The sequence below is a fragment of the Bos indicus genome, chromosome 8, assembly GCF_029378745.1.
Source record: "Bos indicus isolate NIAB-ARS_2022 breed Sahiwal x Tharparkar chromosome 8, NIAB-ARS_B.indTharparkar_mat_pri_1.0, whole genome shotgun sequence".
NCBI lineage: Eukaryota > Metazoa > Chordata > Mammalia > Artiodactyla > Bovidae > Bos > Bos indicus.
Window position 1 is genome coordinate 60,709,480 of NC_091767.1, and position 27,254 is coordinate 60,736,733.

At 40.1% G+C, this 27,254-nt stretch overlaps 1 protein-coding gene across 4 annotated transcripts in view; it reads left to right on the forward strand.

Annotated features, from left to right (window-relative positions):
* The window catches only part of MELK (maternal embryonic leucine zipper kinase), an 84,887-nt gene that overhangs the window by 33,742 nt on the left and 23,891 nt on the right, over window positions 1-27,254 (forward strand). For all 4 annotated transcript variants that reach the window (XM_070794764.1, XM_070794761.1, XM_019966212.2 and 1 more), the window contains 3 exons: window positions 14,412-14,480; window positions 16,023-16,121; window positions 21,743-21,829. In XM_070794764.1, the coding sequence (XP_070650865.1) occupies window positions 14,412-14,480; window positions 16,023-16,121; window positions 21,743-21,829 (255 nt within the window). The remainder of the gene's footprint in view (window positions 1-14,411; window positions 14,481-16,022; window positions 16,122-21,742; window positions 21,830-27,254) is intronic.

Consider the following 27,254-nt stretch of genomic DNA (forward strand, 5'->3'; position numbering starts at 1 on the left):
ATAGGTATAATAAATAAATTATATTAAAAGATGATCAAGTTCCCTGGTGGCTCAGACAGTAAAAGCATCTGCCTACAATGTGGGAGACCCAGGTTCAATCCCTGGAGCGAGACGATCCCCTGGAGAAGGAAATAGCAACCCACTCCAGTACTCTTGCCTGGAAAATTCCATGGATGGAGAAGCCTGGTAGGCTACAGTCCATGGAGTCACAAAGAGTCGGACACGAATGAGCCACTTCACTTTCCCTTTCATGTGCTTTAGAAAGAAGAAAAAATTGAGCAGGGTAAAGAGGAATCAGGAGAATAGATGGAGAGGTGTGAAGGGAAAAAGAAGGGCTGGTTGCATTCAGTTCAGTTCAGCTGCTCAGTCGTGTCCAACTCTTTGTGACCCCATGAACCGCAGCACGCCAGGCCTCCCTGTCCATCACCAACTGCCAGAGTCTACCCAAACCCATATCCATTGAGTTGGTGATGCTGTCCAACCATCTCATCCTCTGTCATCCCCTTCTCCTCCTGCCCTCAATCTTTCCCAGCATCAGGGTCTTTTCAAATGAGTCAGCTCTTTGCATCAGGTGGCCAAAGTATTGGAGTTTCAGCTTCAACATCAGTCCTTCCAATGAACACCCAGGACTGATCTCCTTTAGGATGGACTGGTTGGATCTCCTTGCAGTCCCAGGGACTCTCAAGAGTCTTCTCTAACACCACAGTTCAAAAGAATCAATTCTTCTGCACTCACCTTTCTTTGTAGTCCAACTCTTACATCCATCCATGACTACTGGAAAAACCATAGCCTTGACTAGACGCACTGGTCATAACAAACACCCTCTTTCAACAACACAAGAGAAGACTCTATACCTGGACATCACCAGATGGTCAACACCAAAATCAGATTGATTATATTCTTTGCAGCCAAAGATGGAAAAGCTCTATACAGTCAGCAAAAACAAGACCAGAAGCTGACTGTGGCTCAGACCATGAACTCCTTATTGCCAAATTCAGACTTAAATTGAAGAAAGTAGGGAAAACCACTAGACTATTCAGGTATGACCTAAATCAAATCCCTTATGATTATACAGTGGAAGTGAGAAATAGATTTAAGGGCCTAGATCTGATAGATAGAGTGCCTGATGAACTATGGAATGAGGTTCGTGACATTGTACAGGAGACAGGGATCAAGACCATCCCCATGGAAAAGAAATGCAAAAAAGCAAAATGGCTGTCTGGGGAGGCCTTACAAATAGCTGTGAAAAGAAGAGAAGTGAAAAGCAAAGGAGAAAAAGAAAGATATAAACATCTGAATGCAGAGTTCCAAAGAATAGCAAGAGGAGATAAGAAAGCCTTCTTCAGCGATCAATGCAAAGAAATAGAGGAAAACAACAGAATGGGAAAGACTAGAGATATCTTCAAGAAAATCAGAGATACCAAGGGAACATTTCATGCAAAGATGGGCTCGATAAAGGACAGAAATGGTATGGACCTAACAGAAGCAGAAGATATTAAGAAGAGATGGCAAGAATACACAGAAGAACTGTACAAAAAAGATCTTCACGACCCAGATAATCACGATGGTGTGATCACTCACCTAGAGCCAGACATCCTGGAATGTGAAGTCAAGTGGGCCTTAGAAAGCATCACTACAAACAAAGCTAGTGGAGGTGATGGAATTCCAGTTGAGCTATTCCAAATCCTGAAAGATGATGCTGTGAAAGTGCTGCACTCAATATGCCAGCAAATTTGGAAGACTCAGCAGTGGCCACAGGACTGGAAAAGGTCAGTTTTCATTCCAATCCCAAAGAAAGGCAATGCCAAAGAATGCTCAAACTACTGCACAATTGCACTCATCTCACACGCTAGTCAAGTAATGCTCAAAATTCTCCAAGCCAGGCTTCAGCAATATGTGAACCATGAACTTCCTGATGTTCAAGCTGGTTTTAGAAAAGGCAGAGGAACCAGACATCAGATTGCCAACATCTGCTGGATCATGGAAAAAGCAAGAGAGTTCCAGAAAAACATCTATTTCTGCTTTGTTGACTATGCCAAAGCCTTTGACTGTGTGGATCACAATAAACTGTGGAAAATTCTGAAAGAGATGGGAATACCAGACCACCTGACCTGCCTCTTGAGAAATTTGTATGCAGGTCAGGAAGCAAGAGTTAGAACTGGACATGGAACAACAGACTGGTTCCAAATAGGAAAAGGAGTACGTCAAGGCTGTATATTGTCACCCTGTTTATTTAACTTATATGCAGAGTACATCATGAGAAATGCTGGACTGGAAGAAACACAAGCTAGAATCAAGATTGCCGAGAGAAATCTCAATAACTTCAGATATGCACATGACACCACCCTTATGGCAGAAAGTGAAGAGGAACTCAAAAGCCTCTTGATGAAAGTGAAAGTGGAGAGTGAAAAAGTTGGCTTAAAGCTCAACATTCAGAAAACGAAGATCATGGCATCCGGTCCCATCACTTCATGGGAAATAGATGGGGAAACAGTGGAAACAGTGTCAGACTTTATTTTTCTGGGCTCCAAAACACTGCAGATGGTGGCTGCAGCCATGAAATTAAAAGATGCTTACTCCTTGGAAGGAAAGTCAATGACCAACCTAGATAGCATATTCAAAAGCAGAGACATTACTTTGCCAACAAAGGTCCATCTAGTCAAGGCTATGGTTTTTCCTTTGGTCATGTATGGATGTGAGAGTTGGACTGTGAAGAAGGCTGAGCGCCAAAGAATTGATGCTTTTGAACTGTGGTGTTGGAGAAGACTCTTGAGAGTCCCTTGGACTGCAAGGAGATCCAACCAGTCCATTCTGAAGGAGATCAGCCCTGGGATTTCTTTGGAAGGAATGATGCTAAAACTGAAACTCCAGTACTTTGGCCACCTCATGCGAAGAGTTGACTCATTGGAAAAGACTCTGATGCTGGGAGGGATTGGGGGCAAGAGGGAAAGGGGACGACAGAGGATGAGATGGCTGGGTGGCATCACTGACTCGATGGACGTGAGTCTGGGTGAACTCCGGGAGTTGGTGATGGACAGGGAGGCCTGGCATGCTGCAATTCATGGTGTCGCAAAGAGTCAGACACGACTGAGCGACTGATCTGATCTGATCTGATCTGACTACACAGACCTTTGATGACAAAGTAGTCTCTGGTTTTTAATATGCTGTCTAGGTTGGTCAGAACTTTCCTTCCAAAGAGTAAGCGTCTTTTAATTTCATGGCTGCAATTACCATCTGCAGTGATTTTGTAACCCCCAAAAATAAAGTCAGCCACTGTTTCCATTGTTTCCCCATCTATTTGCCATAAAGTGATGGGACCAGATGCCATGATCCTGGTTGCATTATTAAATATTAAATAAGGTAGTCAGAGGTGAGATTTAATCAAGGTTTGGTTAGAAGGAGGTGAGAATGTTAGTCAGGTGGTCATCAGGCAGAGAATATTTCAGTCGAGAAAGCAGAGCAAAGGCTAGTAGGTAGAAGGATGCCTGGGGAGTCAAGGGAGAGCAGAGGGCCCGTGCCACCTGAGTGGAGTAAAGTAGGAGAGCCACAGAAACGAAGTCTCAGAGGCTCGGAGCTCCAACTGCCTTGGGCTCTGTAGCTTTCAAAGATTCTGGCTTTTTCTCTTAAGTGAGATAGGGAACCACCAGAGGGTTCTGAGCAGAAAACAGACATGGTCTTGTTCAGATTTTATCAAGACCACAGTGGCTACTGTGTGGAGATAGGCTATAAGGAGCAAAGAGGAGAGCCAGGGAGATGAGTGAGGGGAATGTGGTAGTGATTTTCAGACAAGATGGTAGCCATTGAGGTAGTGAGAAGTGGTTGGATTCTAGGTGTCTTTTTTTTTTTTTAGTTATTTTTAAATGAACACAGAGTAAAACAAAAATTTTGTGTGTAACAATTCTACAGATTTTAACACAGAGAGATTCATGTAGCCACCTCCATAGTCAGGATATATGTTTAGACTAATCTGTTGTCTTTTGAAGGTATTGCTAGTGTAATTTGCTGATGGATGGGATGAGGGGAGTAACCTGAGCAACTAGAAAGTTGGAATTGCCATCAACTGAGATGGAGAAGATTCCTGGTAGAGCACGGATGATAAGGAGTTCAGTTTTGAGCATAACGAATGTGTCTATTTTGTCTAAATTTTTTAGTTTATTGGCATAATGTTGTTTATTTAACCCCTTACAAAGTGTATATCAGATTTTTATGTATTTTTTATAGATTATACTATATAAGGAGTCTTTTATTTTATCTCTTTATGCTACCCCTTTCCCAGTTTTGTCGTACAGATGGTAGCATACCACAAACACTGTTCTCTGTCTTATCTTCTAATGGTATGTGTTGGAAATCATACCATTTCATACCCAGTCAGAACTTTTCATAGAATTTTTTTTTCTTTTTAAAAATAATTTTAATTGGAGGCTAATTACTTTACAATATTGTGGTGGTTTTTGCCATACATTCACATGAATCAGCCATGGGTGTACATGTGTTTCCCATCCTGACCCACCCTCCCACCTCCCTCCCCATCCCATCTCTCAGAGTCATCCCAGTGCACCAGCCCTGAGCACCCTGTCTCATGCATTGAACCTGGGCTGGCGATCTATTTCACATATGATAATATACATGTTTCAATGCTATTCTCTCAAATCATCCCACCCTCGCTTTCTCCCACAGAGTCCAAAATTATGTTCTTTACATCTGTGTCTCTTTTGCTGTCTCTCATATAGGGTCATCATTACCATATTTCTAAATTCCATATATTCATAGAATTCACTTCATAGAATTTCAGTGTATTGTACTTTATCTAAACCAGCCTTAATTTATGTACCTTAATTTAAATTATGTACATTAATTTATCTGAAATATAAATTAAAAAAATTTTAAAGATAAATTATATACCTTAATTTATCTAAACAATCCTAGATTAATGGATATTTAAGTAGTTTCTAAGTAGTCATTTTGTACATTGTGCATATATCTATAAGAAAATTCCTTAGAGTTAGGGGTCAGTTGTTGTTCAGTTGCTCAGTCATGTCTCACTCTTTTGTGACCCCATGGACTACAGCATGCCAGGCTTCTCTGTCCTTTACCAACTCCCAAAGTTTGCTCAAACTCATGTCCGTTGAAGTCGGTGATGCCATCCAACCATCTCATCCTCTGTCATCCCCTTCTCCTCCTGCCCTCAATCTTTCCCAGCATCAGGGTCTTTTCCAGTGAGTCAGCTCTTTGCATCAGGTGGCCAGAGTACTGCAGTTTCAGCTTCAACATCAGTCCTTCCAATGAATATTCAGGGTTGATTTCCTTTAGGATTGACTGGTTTAATCTCCTTCAGTCCAAGGGACTCTTAAGAGTCTTCTCCAGCACCACAGTTCGAAGGTATCAACTCTTTGGTGCTAAGCCTTTTTTGTTGTCCAGCTCTCACATCCGTACATGACTACTGGAAAAACCATAGCTTTGACTATACAGACCTTTGTTGGCGAAGTAATGTCTCTGTTTTTTAATACTCTGTCTAGGTTTGTCGTTGCTTTTCTTCCAAGGAGCAGGCTGTTTTTAATTTCATAGGTGCAGTCCCCATCTACAGTGATTGTGGAGCCCAAGAAAATAAAAGTCCATCACTGTTTCCATCGTTTCCCCATCTATTTGCCATGAAGTGATGGGACCAGATGCCATGGTCTTAGTTTTTTTGAAGGTTGAGTTTTATTTTAAGCCAGTGTTTTTGCTCTCCTCTTTCACCTTCATCAAGAGGCTCTTCAGTTCCTCTTTGCTTTCTGTCATAAGTGTGTCATCTGCATATCTGAGGTTATTGAAATATCTCCCTGCAGTCTTGATTCCAACTTGTGCTTCATCCAGCCTGGCGTTTCACATGATGTAGTCTGCATATAAGTTAAATAAATAAAGTGACAATATACAGCCTTTACATACTCCTTTCCCAATTTTGAACCAGTCTGTTGTTCCATATCCAGTTCTAACTGTTGCTTCTTGACCTGCGTACAGGTTTTACAGGAGGCAGGTCAGGTGGTCTGATATTCCCATCTCTTTAAGAATTTTCAATAGTTTTTTGTGATCCACACAGTCAAAACTTGGATCTAACACCTACAAATTTAGTACTAACATACAAATTTCAATGTTCTCTACTTTTATTTATTTATTGAATGCACTAGTGGATTCTGGGTGAATCCTTTGGGAGAGAGGGCTTACTTTAAGATAACATAAAAGTGTTATATCCTAATAGTAGATGTTAGATCCAAGTTTTGATATTTGGGGTAAATCAAATATTTCTGCCATGCAATGAGTAGAAAATATCTAATTCTTGTTCAATAGAGATTTAGCCTTCCTAATTAATATTATTTACTAATATTAAATTAATATTTAAATTAATACTAATACTAATATTTAAATTAATATTATTTACTAATACTGTATATTCTTTGTTTCTCTTACTCTGAATTTCATTTTTTAGTTTTTCATGTATTTGCAAGTTGAAAATTGATTCAAATTAGGACTTTTATGCATTATTGTGGAATTTAATTTCACACATTATAGATTTTGAAATTTATTGTAATCTTGGCTCAGAACTATTGTTCCGAGTCACAGTGTAATACAGTCTGCTGGTTGAATCTAATTAAGGTGTCGTATCACTTGCATGCAGTATGTATCTTTGCCTAGAATGTTCTAAAATTCCTCAGTTGGGAATAGCACTTCCCTCAGTCCTTGGTTTGATTGAAAACCCAGCAGTATTTGACACACTGTATGTAACTCTTGTTTAAAAGGCAGACTTTGTTTAGCTTTTGTGTTTTTTGACTATTTTAACCAAAATGCTAAACTGCAGTTTCCAGCATGGTTACTAATAGACTGAGTGTTAATCTTATTAATGTCATCTCTGTTCATTCCCTATCACTGCATTCAAAGACAAGCATGACTGTACTCCAGGTCTGGGTACACAAACATTAAGGAAATATAACTAATTTAGTAAATGAAAGTTGAGTAGCTTGAAAGTAAAATTGCTTTCTAACAAGTATGGTTTATAATTTTAGGAAATGAGCAAGTTATCTCTTTATGAGATAATACTTTAGAATTACAGAGCTGACTCCAGGACTATTATGTGTTGGAGAGATCACCTGCCTTTCTTAGTACTGTATGGAAAATGAACGATTCCAAGCTCACCGATATTCCCAGGATTATCTTGCTTACTAGCACACAGATCTTTTTTCCTTCCTCCCAATTGGTTTCACCCTCTATTACCTGTTTCTTGCTCTCATTTGCAAGGTCAGCTCTTTAGTAAACAAGAATTCTCCAAAGACTGGATATAAACCAAGGTTAAGGGGCACAGGCTTGGTTGACACAGGGCCTTTTGTGGAGGTGCTCTTCCCTGGCGAAATTGTTCCTTTAAGGCCTTTGCTGTTTGACCATTTATAGATACATACTTTCAGTACTTAAAGATGGAACCTTTCTCCCTACTTCTAGGTATCCTTAGACTTTCCAGCACAGTACTGTACAATGAGTATTAAATCTTTCTTTACTATCTCTGCCCCTTTATTGCTCTGTCACAGTGTTTCTCAACTTTGGCACCACTGACATTTTGAACTGTATAATTCTTTGTAGTGGGGGACTGTCCTGTGCATTGTGGGGTGTTTAGCAGTATCCCTGGCCTTTACCCACTAGATGCCAGGAGCGGCCTCCAAATCATGACAATCAAAAATGTCTCCTGACACTGCCAGATGTCCCCTGGGGGACAAAATCACCCTCGGTTGAGAACCAGTGCCTTATAACATTGAATAAGTATTTGATTTCCCTGGCTGAGACACAGTTTCCTCACCTGTGTGATGTGGTTGGTAATCCCTGCCCACCGCACGGGGTAAAATATGTATACAAGTGCTTCGTGTGTTTTTGAGTCCTGTGTACAAATGAGTGGTTGGGGTAAGCCTGGCAGCAGAACTCAGCTCTGGACTCTATTTCAGTTAGAGGATGAAGCTGGGAATGTTAGGTCACGGTGCTGGGGCACCGGCTTCGTGCTTCCTTTGTTGATGGTGCTCTACAGAGCTGTTCTGTCCAAATAAGGAAAGTGGGTGGGTGATGTGAGCAGGACTTGACTAGCTGATTTGTTCTTACCAAGTAATCCTGAGATCCTGAGGCAGCTGTGATGGGGCAAAGCACTACTGAGAGGGCAAGTGCATCCTCAGAATGACTCTAGCCGTTTTTACTGTACTGAATATTTAGCACCCTGGCACATATGGCTTTGGCCGCCATGCCATCTTTGGTCTGCCCTATCTCTCGGCACTTTGTAGCCCTATCTCCCACTTATTTTTATTTCAGATTGAATAAACATTTATTGCCTCTTGTGCAAGCCACTTTGCCAAGTGCTTTCCCATACATCCTCTTTTATTCCTTTTAGTGGAATAATCCCACATACAGTAATGCCCTGTAAGTAGCATCACTGTACTTGTTTCACAGACAGTAACAGTAGTAATAGTAGTGAAGGCAGCCTTAATAGTACAAACTAGAAGGCAATGGCAACCCACTCCAGTACTCTTGCCTGGAAAATCCCATGGACGGAGGAGCCTGGTAGGCTGCAGTCCATGGGGTTGCTAAGAGTCGGACATGGCTGAGAGACTTCACTTTCACTTTTCACTTTCATGCATTGGAGAAGGAAATGGCAACCCACTCCAGTGTTCTTGCCTGGAGAATCCCAGGGACAGGGGAGTCTGGTGGGCTTCTGTCTATGGGGTCGCACAGAGTGGGACATGACTGAAGCAACTTAGCAGCAGCAGCAGCAGATACTGAGTTCTTAATTCTGTGCCTAACTCTGTGCTAAGTGCTTTTTATGTATTAAATCATTGACTGCTAGCAGCAGTTTATGGAGTTGATACTATTATTGTATTTCTTTTCCAGATGAGGAAACTGAGGCACAGCGAGGTTACATAGCCCATCCACACAGCTAGTAAGTGGTAGGTCCTACATTTGGATATAGACAGTTTGTCTCCAGAGCTTACTCTTAGGAAACAGGGTCAGAAAAATGACATAACTTGTACAGGTTCAAGGAGCAGATAAGACGCAGACTGGGATTCAAATACAGAGTATGACTGCAGGCTCTGCCTGTTTCCAGTGCACCAAGCACCATACATCTCATTCACTTGTCCTCCCTGCCTACCTGTGGGTAGTATTGCTTCTATAAGTACTAGCTTATAGCACAGCACAGGGGATCTATTAAAAGAGACTTCATGAATTCAAGTTAGGTTGATCAAAGGGATGAGAAATAAGAGGCAAAGGGAAACTTGGAATCAGCCTGGTGGCTCTTGTTATTCAGTTCTTTGGTCTGAAAATTAATTTTTATATCTGATTTCTGTAGAATTCTGCTATTTTTAGTTAAGAGTACTTGTGTTTTGGATGGTAGTTTTGGGATTAAATGGCATAACATTTATAGTTCTGGTTAGGAACTGTTATTTGTGTGTTGGAACAGGCCAGAAAGTGCTGGAATCTGGAACCAGAATTGTCCTTGGGTGGGTAGGTGATGATAGGAGAGAGGTAATGCAAGTAAGTTAAACCCTTAGAGATGGTCTGTTAGTTTTCTACAGTTGTCACAAAGTACTACAAGATGGTGGCTTAAAATGGCAGATATTTATTCTTTCAGTTCTGGAGACTAGAAGTCTAAAACCAAGGTGTCAGCAGGCCACGGTCTCTCTGAAGGATCTGGAGAAACTCCTCTTTTGCCTCTCGCTGGCTTCTTGTGTTTGCCTGCAATCCTTGGCAGTCCTTGGTTTACAGGCGTGTCACTCCAGTCTCTGCCTCTGTTTTCATGCGGCCTTCTCTCCTGTGTGTTTGTGTCTCTGCATGTAAGTGCCCCCTTCTTATAAGAATACCCCCCAGTTATTTTGGATTTAGGGCCCAGCCTAACCCAGTACATCTTAACTTGATTACTTGTGCAAAAGCCCCTCTTTCCAAATAAGGGTGCGTTCACAGGTTTCAGGTGGACCTAAGTTTTGGGGGGACACTGTTCAACCCTGTGCAGTTGGTATCCAGAGAGTAAGCAGTAGATGGCTCTGCATCCAGTCAGCATGAGCAGAGACCCTCTGGAGTACATGGAGGTTCTGACCTGTGAGCAAGACAAAGGACGCTTGAGGCTGTGCAGGTTGTGATTGGAGACTCAGATCATGACTCTGATCAGTGTAAGTAGATGGTAGAGTCCTAACCCCAGGCTGTCTCTGTTTTCTATGGGACCCTGGTAAGAGCAAGCTATGGTATTTAAGCTACCAGGCAAACGATCAGTTTGCCAAGAAAGAGAATGTGTCAGGTACCCAGGGTTTGGATCATGAGAGACATCTGGATGCAGGAATAAGGAAAAGCTGAGATAAGAGAGTGGGGCCAGCCAAGTCACGGCCTGTCCTGCTTGTGACTTGATGCTGAGTCCCAGCAAGGTGGTTGAAGCATCTAAAAATCCCCCCTTCCCAGGGATAAGCCCGAGCCTAGGCAGCACTGAGCCTTCAGTGCTTGGTGAATGAAGGGTGGTAAGGAAAAATGAATTAGAGGCTTCTCATTACAGTTCAGAAACAAACTGTCAGCACTGACATTGGCATGTGTTTAGGTGCCCTGGCAAGGCATAATAGGCATGGGATCTCCGGGTAGTAGTGAGTGCTTTAGATAAAGGAGAATGAAAAATTTAATAACATTAAATGTCATTTGTAAAATGAAAGCTCATGCCCTTCCTAGGAAACACTTTGTAGGTCAACCTGTCTGCTCTCATCAGAGAGGCTGAGTAAGAGGTTGAGTTGCTTTAACATTAGCACCTTTTCTTTTTAAATAAATTGCTTGATAACATTTCTTTGAAACTTTGACTGTTTCTTTAACATAATCAAAGTCCGGCCTGTCATGTAGGTCTCAGATTCTGAGTGATCTGTACTGTCCATTTCTCCCCTCACCTTTAAGCTGGACTGGTTCCTGTGACAGAGAATGCAGTGCTGCTGCTAGTTGATGGCTTCTCCACCTGCCTGCCTCTACGGTTCCAGCTTGGTTCAGTTATTGCTGGGTGTGTGTGTGCGCGCATGTGCATGTACGTACATGCATACGCGTGTGTGCGCTTGCCCTTGTCCGGGGAGTTTGTAATTTCCTTGGTTCTGTCTCACCGCAGCAAAAATTTGAAGCAACGGAGGGACCAGTGTTACAGCTCAGTTTTATTTGGCAAGCAAAGGAAAATACATCCTCGAGGCATGAGGGCTGCTGCTGCTGCTAAGTTGCTTCAGTCGTGTCCCACTTTGTGCGACCCCATAGACGGCAGCCCACCAGGCTCCCCCGTCCTTGGGATTCTCCAGGCAAGAACACTGGAGTGGGTTGCCATTGCCTTCTCCAATGCATGAAAGTGAAAAGTGAAAGTGAAGTCGTTCAGTCGTGTTCGACTCTCAGCGACCCCATGGACTGCAGCCCACCAGGCTCCTCCATCCATGGGATTTTCCAGGCATGAGGGTGGGCCGACCCAAAAGATGCGAAGAGAAGAGAGGCCAGCACGGCTCAATTTTGGCTCCTCTTTTTCAATGTTTTTTCTCCTCCCCCTGAGCCTGCCCTGTGTAAATTGGGCTAGCCTGGAGGGCTGTTTGTTTCTCCCGTCCTTGGACCTTCCTTTGTTCTATTTTCCCGGGCTTTTCCCTTTGTCCTTTAGCCACCACCATTCTGGACTACTTTTTCCTATTCTAACTACCTAACACCCTCATCTCCCTGGACCTGTAATAGATTTCTAATTCAGGATCCTTATTCAGGTAATTTTGTCTTTGGTTAGTTTTGGGGACCCTCTGGATTCTCTCAGACCATGTTCCTTAGTCCCCATAGTTATCACAAACAATTGTGTGATGAATATTACTATTCATAACAGTAATAACTTGTTTATGCCAAATTATTTGCTTAGGATAAATTGCTAGGAGTGTAATTGCTGGATCAAAGATATTTGATCTTGAATGCTTTTTATACATATTTCCACAGTACTCTTCAGAAATGTTTATACTCATTGTATATATAAGTGCTCTTGCCCCTGAACTCTAACATTGGATAATTTTTTTTGAAGTTTATCCATTTAGATCATATTTTTGTTTAAATTAATTACTTTTTTATTACTAGATTAGTTGAACATGTTATCGTGTTTATTGACCATTTAAAAACTCTTGTTTTTGGAATTATGAATATTCTTTGTCCATTTTCTTTTGGAATATATGCTTTTATCCTATTTCTTCATTTATTCAACAAATATTAATTGAGTACCTTTTATGTTAGGGCCAGACAATGTTCTAGGTAAACAGTACAGACAAAATCCCTGTGATTTTTTAAAGAGTTTATATTCTAATGTAAATAGAATACATTAGAATATTTTCTAATGTATAAACAAATATGTAGTATGACATATTTATAAACAAATAAATGTGTGTTTATAAACAAACATGTAGTATGACATATTTAAACAATGAATATGCTGGGTGTGTGTGTGCACACAAAATAAATAAATATGTAGTATGACATATAAACAAATAAATATGTAGAAAATAAACAAATATGTAGTATGACAAGTGGAGATAAGGACTGTACAGAAGGTGCCTTGAAAGGGTGGTGGAGATGATGGTGCATGAGGATGCTATTTATAAGGGTGGTTTGGGGAGACCTCGTTGGTAACACTGGTATTTAAGGGGAGACCTGAAGAAGGTTAAGGTACAAGCTCTGCTGATATTGAGGAAAGCATAATAGTGGCGGGAACAAAGTGTGCAAAGGACCTAAGGCAGGCCTGTGTTTGACCTGTGGCATGATCATAGTTTGGTGAGTGAGGGAGAGAGTGAGGAGGTGAATTTGAGAGGTAGCAAGGAGTTGGGCCTGGAGCCAGAGTAAGGAATTTGGATTTCATTCTGAGTGAGATAGAGAGCCTTTGAAGAGTTTTGGATAGTGAAGTGACATGACCTGACCAAATGTTTTGAAAGAACATTGGTGCTGATAAGTAGAAACTAGACTGTGGGGAGCAGTGAAGGGCTCTGGAATACTAGCTGGGAGCCTCTTGCAGTATATCAGATGAAAGAGCCTGGAGGTGTGGGGCAGGTAGTCAGGGGTTTCTGGATAAACAGAGAACCGGTAGATTTGCTGATGGTTTGGATGTGAAGTGTGAAGGAAAGAGGTGTTAAAGATGGTCCAAGGTTTCTTCTTGTTTTTGTAAAATATTTGTTTATTTATTTGGCTGTGCTGGGTCTTAGCTGCCACACTCAGGATCTTTGATCTTCACTGTGGCATTGAAGTTCTTTAGTTGCAGCCAGCAGGATCTTTAGTAGTGGCGTGCAAACTCTTAATTGCAGCCTGTGGGATCTAGTTCCCTGATGGGGATTGAACCCAGGCCTCTTGCATTGGGAGTGTGAAGTCTTAGCCACTGGACCCCCAAGGAAGCCCATGATCCAAGGTTTCTGACCTGAGGAGTTGCCATTTGCTGTGAAGGGGAAATGTTGGAAGAAGAGGATTGGTGGTGATCTGTGAGAGCTCTTTACATGATAAAGTAGATTAGTCTTTTGTCATTTAGGTGGAAAGGCTTTTCCCCTACTCAATTTGTTGTTAATTAACTTTGTTAGTTGTGTTTTGCTGTACAGAAATGTCAGCTTTTAATTTTGTCATCTGTTAATCTTTATAGTTTTTGGTATTGCTGTCATGTCTAGACAGGTTGTAAAAACGAATCACCGATGCTTTCAGTATTCTCATGGTTTTGTATTTGCATTTAACTCTTTAATCTGGGTGGAATTAATTTTGATGTATATTGTGAATTACAGTTCAATCTTAATTTTCTCATGCAATTAACCTGTTGTCCTAGCATCATTAAACAGTTTGTTCTCTGCTAAGAGAGATGATTCTGTCATTTCCTTTGAATTGGGAAAGGGGGCGTGTGTGACAGACTGTGTGAAGAGGTCCTGTTCTACATGTGTTAGTCTTTAGCAAGCCCCAGTCTTGTTTTGGTTGATGACTTAGTGACTGTAATGTCTAACAGGTTATAAACATTTGCCTCCTGAGTCTCTTCCATTCCTTAAAGGGGTGGCTTTATGCAGTGGCAGTTCTTCAGTGATAGTGAATTCTGCCTCGTAGATGATATGTGACCTGTTTGTAGCCACAGCCTGTGTCCAATTACCAAATATGCTTTTCTGTGACCTAATTTTGTCAACTGACAATTCTTCTGGGATTATAAACTAAAATTTGCTTTAGCAATATGAACATTGACTACAGTGTATACTTCTGGCCACTAATAATACTGTAGATTCCAAAGGCCTGTAAGATATATGTTTGCCATGTCTTAAAGTTGGGTGAAGTCTTCAAGCTTGGAAGTAAATCTCTAGCATGTTGTTAACTGTAGAAATTTTTGTTAAGGCTGATTGAACCTAAGTCTCTTTAATGCTTTTCTTGTTTTTTTGTAGAAAGGGCAATATGACGTTCCAAAGTGGCTGTCTCCCAGTAGCGTTCTACTTCTTCAGCAAATGCTACAGGTAATCTTTGTTATTTATTTTTAAATAATAGAAGTCTATTGCAGCTATTTGATTTTAAGATGTCTGTGGTGCTACTACATTTATACATCACCTTTAAAAAATTCTATTCATTATATCTATTCTGCAGATATTCTCTACTAGTGCTTTCTTTGCAAATGCAATTTTTTTTTTTTTTTTTTTTTTGGCCATACCACGTGGCATGTGGGATCTTCCCTGATTAGGGATCGAACCCCCATCCCCTGTAGTAGAAGTGTGGAGTTTTAACCTCTGCACCTCCAGGGAAGACCTGTATTTTTTTTTTAAAGACAGCTAATATATGTCTTTGGTGATTTGGTTTTTCTTCCCTTTTCTTGAGAATTGTCAGTTTAATCAGCTCTTGCTCCACTGTTTTCTGAGTTCTTGCTCCCATTCTTTGTATGCTAGATATATAGTGGATATGGAATAAATGCTTGAATGAGCTGATGTACAACTGAGTGGGCCCTTGATTTAGTGCTGTGGTTCACAAACTTTAGCATGTACCAGAATTGCCAGATGGGCTTATTAAAACCCAGATTACTGGGCTTTAAATGGAAAGTGTCTGATTCTATAGATCTGGGGTAGGACTAAGAGTTTGCATTTCTAACAAGCTCCCAGATGACACTGATGCTGCTGGTCTGGGGGGCCACATTTAAGAATCACTGATTTGGTGTAATGACCTCAGAAGGTGAAAGATAGGAGTGCTGAAGGCTAGTTATCCTCCCTCCCGATCAGTAGGCATGCCACCTAACCTGGTTCTGACCTGAAAATGGGGATTCTGAGCTTGGCCTCACGGCTACATAGTGTTATGTGGATAAAATGAGATTAATAGGAAACACTTTGAAAATATGAGTACCTTATTAGTGCAGTATGTTTTTCATTATTATGTATTTCAGTTTTCCATCTATTAAGCCATCTCTACTTTTTATTCAAAATTTACTTCAAGCTCACCCACCTTGATTAAGTAGGCCAGACCACCAAATCTCCATAATGAGATTGAAAACACCTCATCCTTTCTTCTAAACTCCCCAAAACTTAATCTGTGTTGATTAATTTTCCTTTCCTCACATTTGAAAATTACAAACGGAAAAGAAAGGTATGCTTTTCAACTTGTTCTATGTGATTGTAAGCTCACCGGAGGTAGAGATTGCATATTCAGTGTGAATGCCCTGCATTGTGGCTGCTTGAATATTAAATTGGTGAATATTTCCTGTGAATAGGTTTTCCAGCAAAAGACTATTACATCATACAATAGATTGACTGAACTTCATGAATAATGTCCATACCAATGAAGTTCATGTTTGTTAAACATTTATCTTCTAAGCCGTGTTGGTTGCTATAGTTCTCTTGCTTCTATTCCCTTTTTAAAAGAATTTATTCCAAGGCCATTTTAAGGTCTTTGACAGCATTTTTGTGATGATAAAAGTTTACATCTGTTCTGATGAATTTTCAGTTCTCAGGAGAAAAAGGTGTTCTATGCTCTCTATTTGAAATGTTAATCTCCAGCTACCTCTCAATGGCCACTAGGTGGACCCAAAGAAACGGATTGCTATGAGAAATCTCTTGAACCACCCCTGGATCATGCACGATTACAACTGTCCTGTTGAGTGGCAAAGCAATGCTCCTGTAAGTAGAATTAAAAAACAAACAAATAAAAAACTTTGTGTGGATTTAGGATGTACAGTGATGTGTTCTAAGTATAAAAGAAAATATATTTTGTAGACTTATTCGTCAGATTGCTGTTTGGGAGACTGTAACTGAACTATACATTCACCTGTTAATCTCTTGGACAGTGATGCCTAACCAGGCCAGCACATGAGAATCACAAGGACCTTAAAAAGTGCCTGTGCCCCCTCCCACAACGATTAGTAGATATTTAAAAAAACTCCCAGGTGTCTCTCACATAGTCAGGATTGTGAACAGTGCTCTGAGAATCTTGGGCGGGTTACTTAACTTTTCCAAACCTGTATATTCGTCTGTAAAAAGTAGGTTAAACCTATTCTTTGTCTAATTCCCAGAGTAGTTACGAGGTTGCAGTGGTTCTCATACTTTTAAGTCTGAGGCCCCCTTTATGCTCTTAATATTAATGTATTAAAATATTTATTTGATTCACTTAAAAGTAACAGTACTATACCTGTTACAGTTTATCACAAATAAATATTTTTATGAAAAAAGACTATTTGAAAAATAAATGTGGTGGGAAGAATAGCATTGTTTTACATCTTTGCAAGTTTCTTTAAAGTTTAGCTTAAATGAAGGCACTTGGATCTCACCTGCTTCTGCATTGTCTGTTTTGTTATGTTGTTTTGATTGGAGATCCTCCAGGGTCTGTAGACCACACCACACCCTGAGAACTGGTTTAATATATATATAGGAAGAAGCTTTAACACAGAGTGCTATGCAAGTTTAAGCAATTATATTAACAAACATTCCTACATTACTGTTTTAAAAATATTTTTTAACAAATGGAAGTTTGAACTTGATAAAAATGTGAGCTTTACTAAAGAATATGTGTAATTGAAAAAATTATAGTTAATTTAAAATATTGTTAGTTTTAGATATATAGCAAAGTGATTCAGTTATGCATATATATATATTTCAAATTATTTTCCATTATAGACTATTATAAGATATTGACTGATAGTTCCCTGTATTACTTAGTAAATCTTTACAGTTTATTTTATGTAAGAGGTAGCCACATTTTGTATATTAATAAACTATTGCTACATTAAAAAAAACAAATTTAGTGATTTAAAACCATAATAATTTACATTTTCTGTGGATCAGTAATTTGGGGCTCAGCTGGGCTGTTCTTGTGTGGGTCTTACCTGAGGTCACTCGTGTGGCTGCAGTCAACTGGTGACTCTAACATGGCTGGATTGTGTAAGATTCACTCAAAAGACCAGCTGTTGGGACTCCCCTGGTGCTTCAGTGGTTAAGACTCTATGCTTCTATTGCAGGAAGCATGGTTTTGATCCCTGGTCAAGGAACTAAGATGCCACATGTGACATAGCATGGCCAAAAAAACCCCCCATCTGTTTATGCTGGGTATTTGTTGGGTCACATTGTGTCCACAGGCTACTCTGGGCTTCTTGATATGGTGGCTGGATTCCAAAAGAAGCAAGAAAGTGGGCAAGCCCTAACACTCAAGCATTTTTCAAGCCTCTGCTTTCATTGTACTTACTGTCTGGCCAAAGCAAGCCACAAGGCAAAACCCAGAGCCAGTATGGAAGGCGTAGGCATCAAAATTGGTACAATTCTTATCCCCTTTTCATAGACAAGGAAATCAATAAGTTAAACATAACTATTTAAGAAATAAATATAGTGAGAAGAGTGGCACTGCTTTATGTCTTTGAAAATTTCTTTAAAGTCTAGCTTAATAGAAGACACTTGGGTATTCATCTGCATCTACACTCTGTTTTGATAACATTGTTTTGGTTAAAGCATATGAAGAAAAGGTAGCCTCACACAGGTGTATAGTTAGAAAAACACTTTAATGCTTTAAAGGAGAAGTGTTTTAATAGCCTTGTCAGATAATTGGGGATGTTTTTGGTAATCTGAAATGTCTACAGTGATGTGGAGTTTGTGCATGGATCAACAGAGTAGTTTGGAGACACGCCACATTGTAGACCTGATACAGCTGTAGGGTATTTGCTTTCTGGAAGAATCACACCAATAAATATAAATACTTGGAAAAATAGGCTGTTTGTTTTTAACCCCTTCTCACTAGTCTGTCCCCTATTAGGACCACACAGCCTGATCTGAAATCCCTCCTGATTCTCCTGTAATTGTCAGTCTCTGAAATGTCTCTTCTCCCTCTTTCCTTTCACCCTTTAAGACATCTTTAGTATCTACTGAGCAAACACAATTAGAGCAGCAGCTTAATGCTAATAACTGAGAGCCTACAAACAGCAGAACGTATGCTCTCCTAGCAGTGTGGCAGCAGGGCCGGGGAGCTATGCTGTGCCCCTTGTGGGATGGTGACCATGTGTGGTGCCAATGCCTGTGTTCAGCCATTGGGGGTCATCATTTCTCCATGTGTGGGAGGGCTCTGCATGTCTTCTCGGCAGTGATCCTTAACAGGGGAGGATATGCTACTGTTTGCAATAGAATAGATGCCAAAATGAAGAAAATCTCTGATTTCAACAGCACGAAGATTATTTTAAATTGGGGCATTGTATAAAGTAAGATACATAGTTTTGAGGTTTTGAGTGTTCTGAAAATGTATATGATTTCCCTTACATATTAGTATAATAATTGCTCATATATATTGAATACTTACTGTAATAGAAAAGTGTGCTGTTATAGTACTATAGTATAATAATAGAGCCCTTAGGATACTACCCTTAAGGGCTTTATGTTTTTAACTCTTTTAATTCATTTAACCCTCATACAAACCCTCTGAAGTGGGTACTGTTATTGTCCCCATTTGCAAATGAAGCAGTTGAACACAGAATCATGAGATAACTTGCCCAAGGTCAAATAACTAGTAATGTAGAACCAGGATCTTAACCCAAACAGAAGGGCTCCAGAACATAATGGATCTGACAGGTCAACAGTTGAAACTCAGGTCCTGTATTCTGTGTAGCGGTAGCCTCTGTGATGAGCGTTACTTGTCTGGTTTCTGTTGGAATAGCTATTGGAACAGAGTCTCAGAAAGGTGGCATTGTGGTGTGGTAGGAAGAACCCTAAGCTAGGGTGAAAAATGCCCATCTTGGGCAAATGGCATAAATTTTTCTGAGTCTGCATTTTCTCACCTCTAATGTGGGTATTCTAATGTCAGCTTCTTCTGTATGTTTGGATTATGTTTTGTCATTTATAGAGAGCTTTAAAAGTAATGTCATTCATCTGTTACATCTGCCTTACTGAGCTATTGCAGGGATCAAATGAGTTATATACAGGAGAGCCATAAGGGATTATTGCTTTTTGAAGTATTCGCTTGTCTGCCTCAATATTGTCTTTCATCAAGGGTGAGCTATAAAAAATAATTCAGATTTACTTGGATATTTAAGGTAGAGATGCTGTTCTCTAACTGTATGCATGTTCCCCTATCATTTTCACATGTAGCTGTAGTACTCAAGTATTGTATCAAATAGAAGTTATATTCAGTTCCATTTTCTGCCCTACTGAACAGGAAATGTAGTAGGCACGGATAATCCAAAATAATTGGCTGGCTTTTGGTACACATTTTTGTACTTAGTTTAACTGGAGTGTGTGTGGCTGAGAATTCAGAGTACTTAAAGTAGTGAACCTTTTTGAAAAACCCAGCTTGAGAAACCATATTTTTCAGACTTTGGTGTCTTGTCCCACTCTTTTCATTCTTTCCAGTTCAAGAGCCCAGCAAAGAAGATCGCATCTCCTTCCTACTCTTCCTTCCTTTCCTCCACGTACCCTGTGGTAAAAGTACAGAGCAAGAGGCTATGGGGGAGAGGTTTTTGTTTTTATGAGAGTAACTTAAGATCATGGTGGGAACCCCAGAAATCTTGTCTTTCATGCTTGAGCAGTGGTATCAACAAGAAGATACCCAGCTGAGTTGTAAAGTGTCCCGGCTTCTGAGTCTGAGTTCTTCCTGAAGTGGGAATCTACAGTTAGGGGAACTGCTAAGGTCAAAGCATCACAAGGAAAACTTACTTATGGCATTGTTGACTTTCCTAGAACCATCAGTATAAACCTTTGTGGTTGACTTTCCTAGAACCATCAGTATAAACCTTTGTGGTTGACTTTTCTAGAACCATCAGTATAAACCTTTGTGGTCTCTGCATTCTCCATGGCCCGTGAGGTACCAGCCAGTCATACAGGTCATTGTTTGTACTGTCCCTGTAGTTTCATGGTGGCAGCATGATTTTCCCTTGAGTCTGTTGTGACAACTATGGTGTCCAGAACAAGGGAAGGTCATGATAGTGCTCTGCCTTCTGCTGGGCAAACCTCTCTTGGATCTTAAGGGTCAGTGACAGCATGAACTATGTGATCAAAAGAAAGGACCAAAATGGTTGGGAGGAGTTAATCATTGAAACAGTTGTTAAGGGGACTGGAAAAGAGAATGCTTGGAGAAGAAAGGTTGTTGATAATAGGAATATTCAAATTTATGAAAGACTTTTATACCAAAGAGGAAATAAAATTAAGACTGTTAGTAAAAACAGTTAACCATTTTTTGAGGGCCTCTTCGTGTAGTATTCCACATAGCTTGCATGTGTTACATGGCAGGTGCCATCTCTATTTTACAGGTGATGAAACTGAGACTAAGGGTGGTGTAATGACATGCTCAAGATCACATAGTTCTTTTGTGATATAATGATTAAAACCAAGGTCATCTACTTCTAAAGCCTGTCAGCTGTTGGATTGTAGCAATTCACAGTGGGTAGGAATCAGAAGGAGACAAATCTTAGGCGAGGAGGAAGAAGCTAACCATCCCAGCTGTTCTAGAGATGAAGACTAAGTAGAAAGTGAAACCTCACTTACTGGGACTGTTGTGAAGTGAACTCTTACATTGGAAATGTGACTTTATAATTACATTCCTTATAATTCTCTTCCTGTGTGATTTTCTGAACTCCTGTTGCAGGGACAGGCCAGACCCTACCTGCCTTTTCATTCTCAGTGATCCTTGTTTGGTTCTGAGAACCTATTTCTGGTCCCATCTCTGGTGAGGTCTCATTCTGCAGGGGTCAGGCTACTTGGATCATTTCTGTCCTTAATCAAAATAATGTTTGGAGGCAGTATTACTTCTTCCTTTTAACAATTGTGCTTTGCCAGTGCCTTCATCATAATGATGATTGTGCAGCATCTGTGGCACCATCAGAAGGGCTCCTTGGATTGTGCTGAACCCAAACATAACCTGGGAGACTATATGCTACAAGTCTGACCCACTCTTTACCCAGTCTCTTGTGCAGCCCCTAGTTTTCGATGCCTAGGTGGCTGCTCTTTGATGCAAATGTCGATCCCTGTCTTGCAGTAGGGGAGGAGAATAGAGTCCCTGGGCTGCACAGCAGAATTGTAGCAGTCAATCAGATGATGATGGGGACGTGAAAAGCTAGGAAAGAGAGCTCATCACCTTCTTGAACTGCTTATTGTTATCTGCTTATATCTCTAAAAATTGTGGAGGATGTTTATTCTTAACTAAGAGTTTGACAAACTCATGTTGTTTTTACATGTTGGCGTTTGATTTTATAACGTAATTATGATAATTTAAAGGTTTCAAAACCATATATATTTTATTAATGTTAATAAAATCGATAAAATTTGTTTTCTAGCTTATTCACCTTGATGAAGATTGTGTAACAGAACTTTCTGTGCATCACAGAAATAACAGGCAAACTATGGAGGATTTAATTTCACTGGTAAGAAATACAGCATGAATTTGAAAGTATTATCTTTTGTTTCATCTTTTTTTTTTATCAGTACATTAAAAATAGTATAGCGTTTTTCAGGCCTAAGATTTTATCCTGGGTGAAAATACTGTATTGCACTTAGTTTATGTTTGTGTATATTTTCAACTCTTTTCTGACATCTGCTAGATATCCTCTTTAGAAATGAGGTTGAACAAAGAGAATTACGATGGGAAAAAAAATTAAGAAACAGATCAGACGAATCCAGAGAATTTTCAGAGTTCCAATTCTGACACCTTTAAATTCTGTAACACAGAAGTGTGATTCTGCTGTAGCAATGAGGTGAACACAAAGCGGTTTTCATTTCACCTGAAAGCATCCCATTTAGCATGACATCACCCCCATGAACCAGATGCATGTGATTCCTGGTGTTGGGTCATTTTTAGCCATTTTAGATGCCTAATCACTAGATCCTATATGTAGTTTCTCCTGGAAACAGAGGCTGTCTCTGAGTACAGTCTGACATGATGGGCAGGGATTGCACCCAGCTTACCTCCTGGTTCACTACCGTGTCTTTCATCACCTATGAGTTGTGTTTGCTTTTTCCTCTTTTCTAACTTGAAAGGTAAAGGCCTTAAGCAGATTTTTTTTTTTAAAGAACTAACCAAAGCTTTGCTAAGCCACAAGTTTTTTCAGTGAGTAGATACAAAAGAATTCTTTTGAATGACACAGTAAGTCTTTTGAAAGACAATTTCAGACAAATGGAACATATCTGGAAAACAGTGATAATTTACTTTTTCAATGGAATGAAAGGAAATGGCAAGAATTGGGAACTGCTGCTGGATATGTCAGTTCCTTCTTTTTTTTTTAAGTATTTATTTGGCTACACCAGGTCTTAGTTGCAGCATGTGGACTCTTAGTTGTGCATGTGGGATCCAGTTCCCTGACCAGGGATTGAACCCAGGCCCCTGCATTAGGAGCAGGAGTCCTAGCCACTGGACCACCAGGGAAGTCCCAGGGCCTTCGTCTTTTACAGTGAAAATTTGAAGTTTTCACATAGACGAGTTTCATATAATCATGACTTTTTCTTTGGGATGATCTTTAATAGAAAGCCATATTTTGGATTCAAGAAATTGCTTTTTCAATTGTTATTATAGAAATTTTCAAATATCTATAGAGGGACTAGTATAATAACAATGATTTTCCATGTACTCATCTTCTAGCTTTAATTAACAGGTATTAACATTTTGCCAGTTTGTTTTTTTTTTTTTAATTTTATTTTATTTTTAAACTTTACAATATTGTATTAGTTTTGCCAAACATCAAAATGAATCCGCCACAGGTATACCTGTGCTCCCCATCCTGAACCCCCCTCCCTCCTCCCTCCCCACACCCTCCCTCTGGGTTGTCCCAGTGCACCAGCCCCAAGCATCCAGTATCGTGCATCGAACCTGGACTGGTGACTCGTTTCATACATGATATTATACATGTTTCAATGCCATTCTCCCAAATCTCCCCACCCTCTCCCTCTCCCACAGAGTCCATAAGACTGATCTATACATCAGTGTCTCTTTTGCTGTCTCGTACACAGGGTTATTGTTACCATCTTTCTAAATTCCATATATATGCGTTAGTATACTGTATTGGTGTTTTTCTTTCTGGCTTACTTCACTCTGTATAATAGGCTCCAGTTTCATCCACCTGATTAGAACTGATTCAAATGTATTCTTTTTAATGGCTGAGTAATACTCCATTGTGTATATGTACCACAGCTTTCTTATCCATTCATCTGCTGGTGGGCATCTTGGTTGCTTCCATGTCCTGGCTATTATAAACAGTGCTGTGATGAACCATTTTGCCAGTTTTATCTGTATCCCAGCACTGTCCTCCATCTGTCCTTTTTAGCTAAGACATTTCAAAGCAAATCCTATGTATCCTGTTGTTTTATGCAGAAAAACTTTGGCAGGAGATTCACAAACTTTAAAACCTGAATCTGAAAAGTAACACACTCAAAACTTCAATAATCTTTGGGTAAAAAGTCTTTAAAATAGTGTCCTTTATGTGGTGTATACATATAATTTTCAAACTTGAAACTGAAATGGAAATAGGAATTATGAAACAATATAATGAAGCATGATAGAGATGGTTTTCTGGTATTACATCTCTCTAAATATCTCAGTTGTCTTGAAAGCTGGGCATGACAAACATCAAGAATGTGTGAGGAGAGTAATAGTTTTCTTCTTGAGTACTTTCCCTTCATTCTTAAATACCTGTTTGTACTTATTTTCTAGTCCTAGGGATGAGTAGACAACATCTTCAAAACCTTGGCTGAACATTGGAATCACCTAGGAACTTTGATCCTGATGCCTAAATCCCAACCCCAGAGATTATTATTTCATTGATCTGGGGTGTGGCCTAAGCATCAGAATTTTTAAAGGCTTCCCAAATGATTGCAGTATGTAGACAGGGGTTGGGAGGTACTACTCTAGGTTCTTGCTCTTCAAAGTGTGATCTATGACCAGCAGCATCACTTTGTGTACCTCAGACCTACTGAATGAATCAGAATCTGCATCTTAGTAGAACCCAAGTGATTCATCGTGAAGGATTGGTCTGAGTCAGTGGTTCTCAACTGGGAGTGATTTTGCCCTTCCAGGGACATTTTTGGTTGTCACAACTAGGGTGTGTGTATATGCCAATATTACTTGGTGGGTAGAGGCCAGGGATGTTGCTAAATATCCTATAGTACACAAAATAGGCCCTGGCCACAAATTACCCAGGTCAATTATCAATAGTGTTGAAGTTGAGAAATCCTGGTCCGGGAAGTCTCAGAGAATTCACATTGATTCTAGGTACTTTCCAGTTTAAAGAGCCTTGGGAAAACTAGGTTTGAGATCAGCCATGGTTTGTTAACATTTTTTTTTTCCTGGTGTCTTGGGCACTCTGCTGTTGCATTTCAGGCTGGCTAGACAGGACAGAGATCAGTTTAATGTGATCCATGCTGGGTATGGAGCTGCTGATCTTGGTGTAAAGAGAGAGAAACAATATTATTCACAAACATTCAACTTTTGGAACTACCACTTATATATTATATACCTGAGCATTCTTAAACTGCTTTTTGTATTGGAAGTGAGAATCTCTCATGTGTCATGATTTTGAGCCATCTTGTTTTAACCCTCTTGAGATTTCCTCCAGTGGTGGTAGAGCTTCCTCTTCATTGCTTTCCTCACTTTCCCCCTCGTCTTCCAGCTGTGAGGGGCTCTGGATTGTGGAGCAGCCAGTTATCTGTTTGGGGAACTTCACTGAAGGTCCCATGTGCACACAAGGACCTCCAGACCAAGACAGATCCTTTCCCCTCACCCCTGTGGTGTAAACTCTCATGTATTCTGGTGATGGAGGTTTCAAGATTGAGGGCCCCATTGCGGGAATATAAATGTTGTTCATTCTCAAGACCCTGTTTTCTGGACACTGTTCTGTCTTACCCTTTCCTTACATGCTCTTTCTCACGCCCTTAAGACAGATGTCTTGGCTGACACGTCAGCCTCAGCAGGTGTTGTTCTGCACGTAGAACAGACTTCCTTATCTTCAAAGCCTTACTACATGACTTCCTTGTCCAAGAAGGAGACTCAATAAATATGCACTCAGGATTTTCTCGGACAGTTGCTCTTTCGTGAGCTCTCCCTGCACTGTCTCTCATAATCCTGTGTGGTTGTGAGAATTAATTCAGGACGACACTGCTATACCCCAGGAGCAAGGTCAGGGAAAGGAGACTGGGCCGCTCCTCAGTTTATCAACCCTGTGATCCAGTAGCTGCCTGTCCTCAGCCCAAGCAGTCCTTTAACATTTGGTTTGCGTGAACAATAATTGGGGATTTTAAAATGTTTTTCATTTCCTGGAAGTAGAACCTTCTTTATAACAGGTAAACCTTTTGCTTTACTCTCAGACATTTGACTTTCTAAAGAGGGAGCTGCTTAAAAGATAAGAGAGACATTGGTTGTGTTAGACTTCAGGATTGACATCACCTGGAAAGCATAACTAATGCATTGATTTATCTGTTATTAAACACAGAACTCCTCTGTGCATATTATCATAATAAATAGTATGCAGTAGCTGTGGCAAAAAAGTTATTAAAAGGATGCTTTTTTTGCCTAGGGAAATAGAGAGTTTCCAGGATGATTATTAAGCTCTGAGGTATGTTTAGAAAACTCCACCTAAAACTCAGCATTTTCCCAGTGTTGTTTACAATGCCTGGGTTATGCCATCCTTGACAAGCAAGTGGCAACTTATTTCTGAAACCTTGTCTCTAATCAGTTTATGGCATCCCTTTCAAAAAGGCATTTATCACAGTGCAAAAAAAAAACCTTTAACATGGGAATTATCTGGCGATCCAGTGATTATGACTTGGTACTTCATTCCTGGGGTGTAGAATTCAGTACCTGGTCAGGGAACTAAGATCCTACAAGCTATGCCGCACGGCCAAATAAATAAATGAATAAACAGTTAAATAAATAAAATCTTGAACATAACTTTTGGAGAGTAGAGAGTTAGTTTCACCCAGTTTCCAAGTACCTTCTCCATGAAACCTTTCCCATCCTTCTTCTCCCCAACTTATCTGAATGAAAGGCAACATTCCATGATAATTTATCACAGTGTTACACTTCTTCCACTAGATTGATATGTCCATTATGTCAGTTTCCAAGTATATACTACAATTGTGGCTATCTAAAATGTTAACAGATAAAACTTATTAATAAAATCAGAGGTGATAGTAGACCTCTTTGGGTCATGTGAGAGATGACATGTGAGACATGACCCCTTTGTGAGAGATACATAGCATAAAATACTATTTAGTTTTAAATTTTAACACTTTTACAGGACAGAGAGTCTCATAGTCTTGAGTACATTATTTGGAAACTTTTAGTTTTTCATGAGGGTTGAACAGACATGTTTATATTCAACACCTCCTAAAACCTCACTAAAATAATAATAAAGGACTAAAAAGGCAAACATTTCACAATGAAAAGAATGAAAGAGGAGATAAAAGGCATGTCAATAAAATTTTAGAAATTATTAAATAGCTAAGTGGCAGCTGACCTAGCATTTTGGAGAAAACTGAAAGCAAAGTGCATGGAGTGGGAAAAGGCAGTAAGCAAATTGTTAGGTCCCTGGACCTCCAGAAAGGCTCAGGAACCAGAGGTCCTAGGAACCTCTGGAGTCAGGGAAGTGAGCAGGCTGGCAACCAGGAAGATTGGTTGGAAGTCTCTGTTAGGAGCAGTTAGACTGCTAGGTCCCTTTCTTTACCTTGTGCTGCATGATAACCTTTCCCCCACTCCAGCAGAATACTGGAGAGACACTGAACCAGACATGCTCTTGTACCAGATGCAGCTCAGGTGGGGGTGATGAGCCGTTCTGAAATGGATGCATTGACACACACAATCCC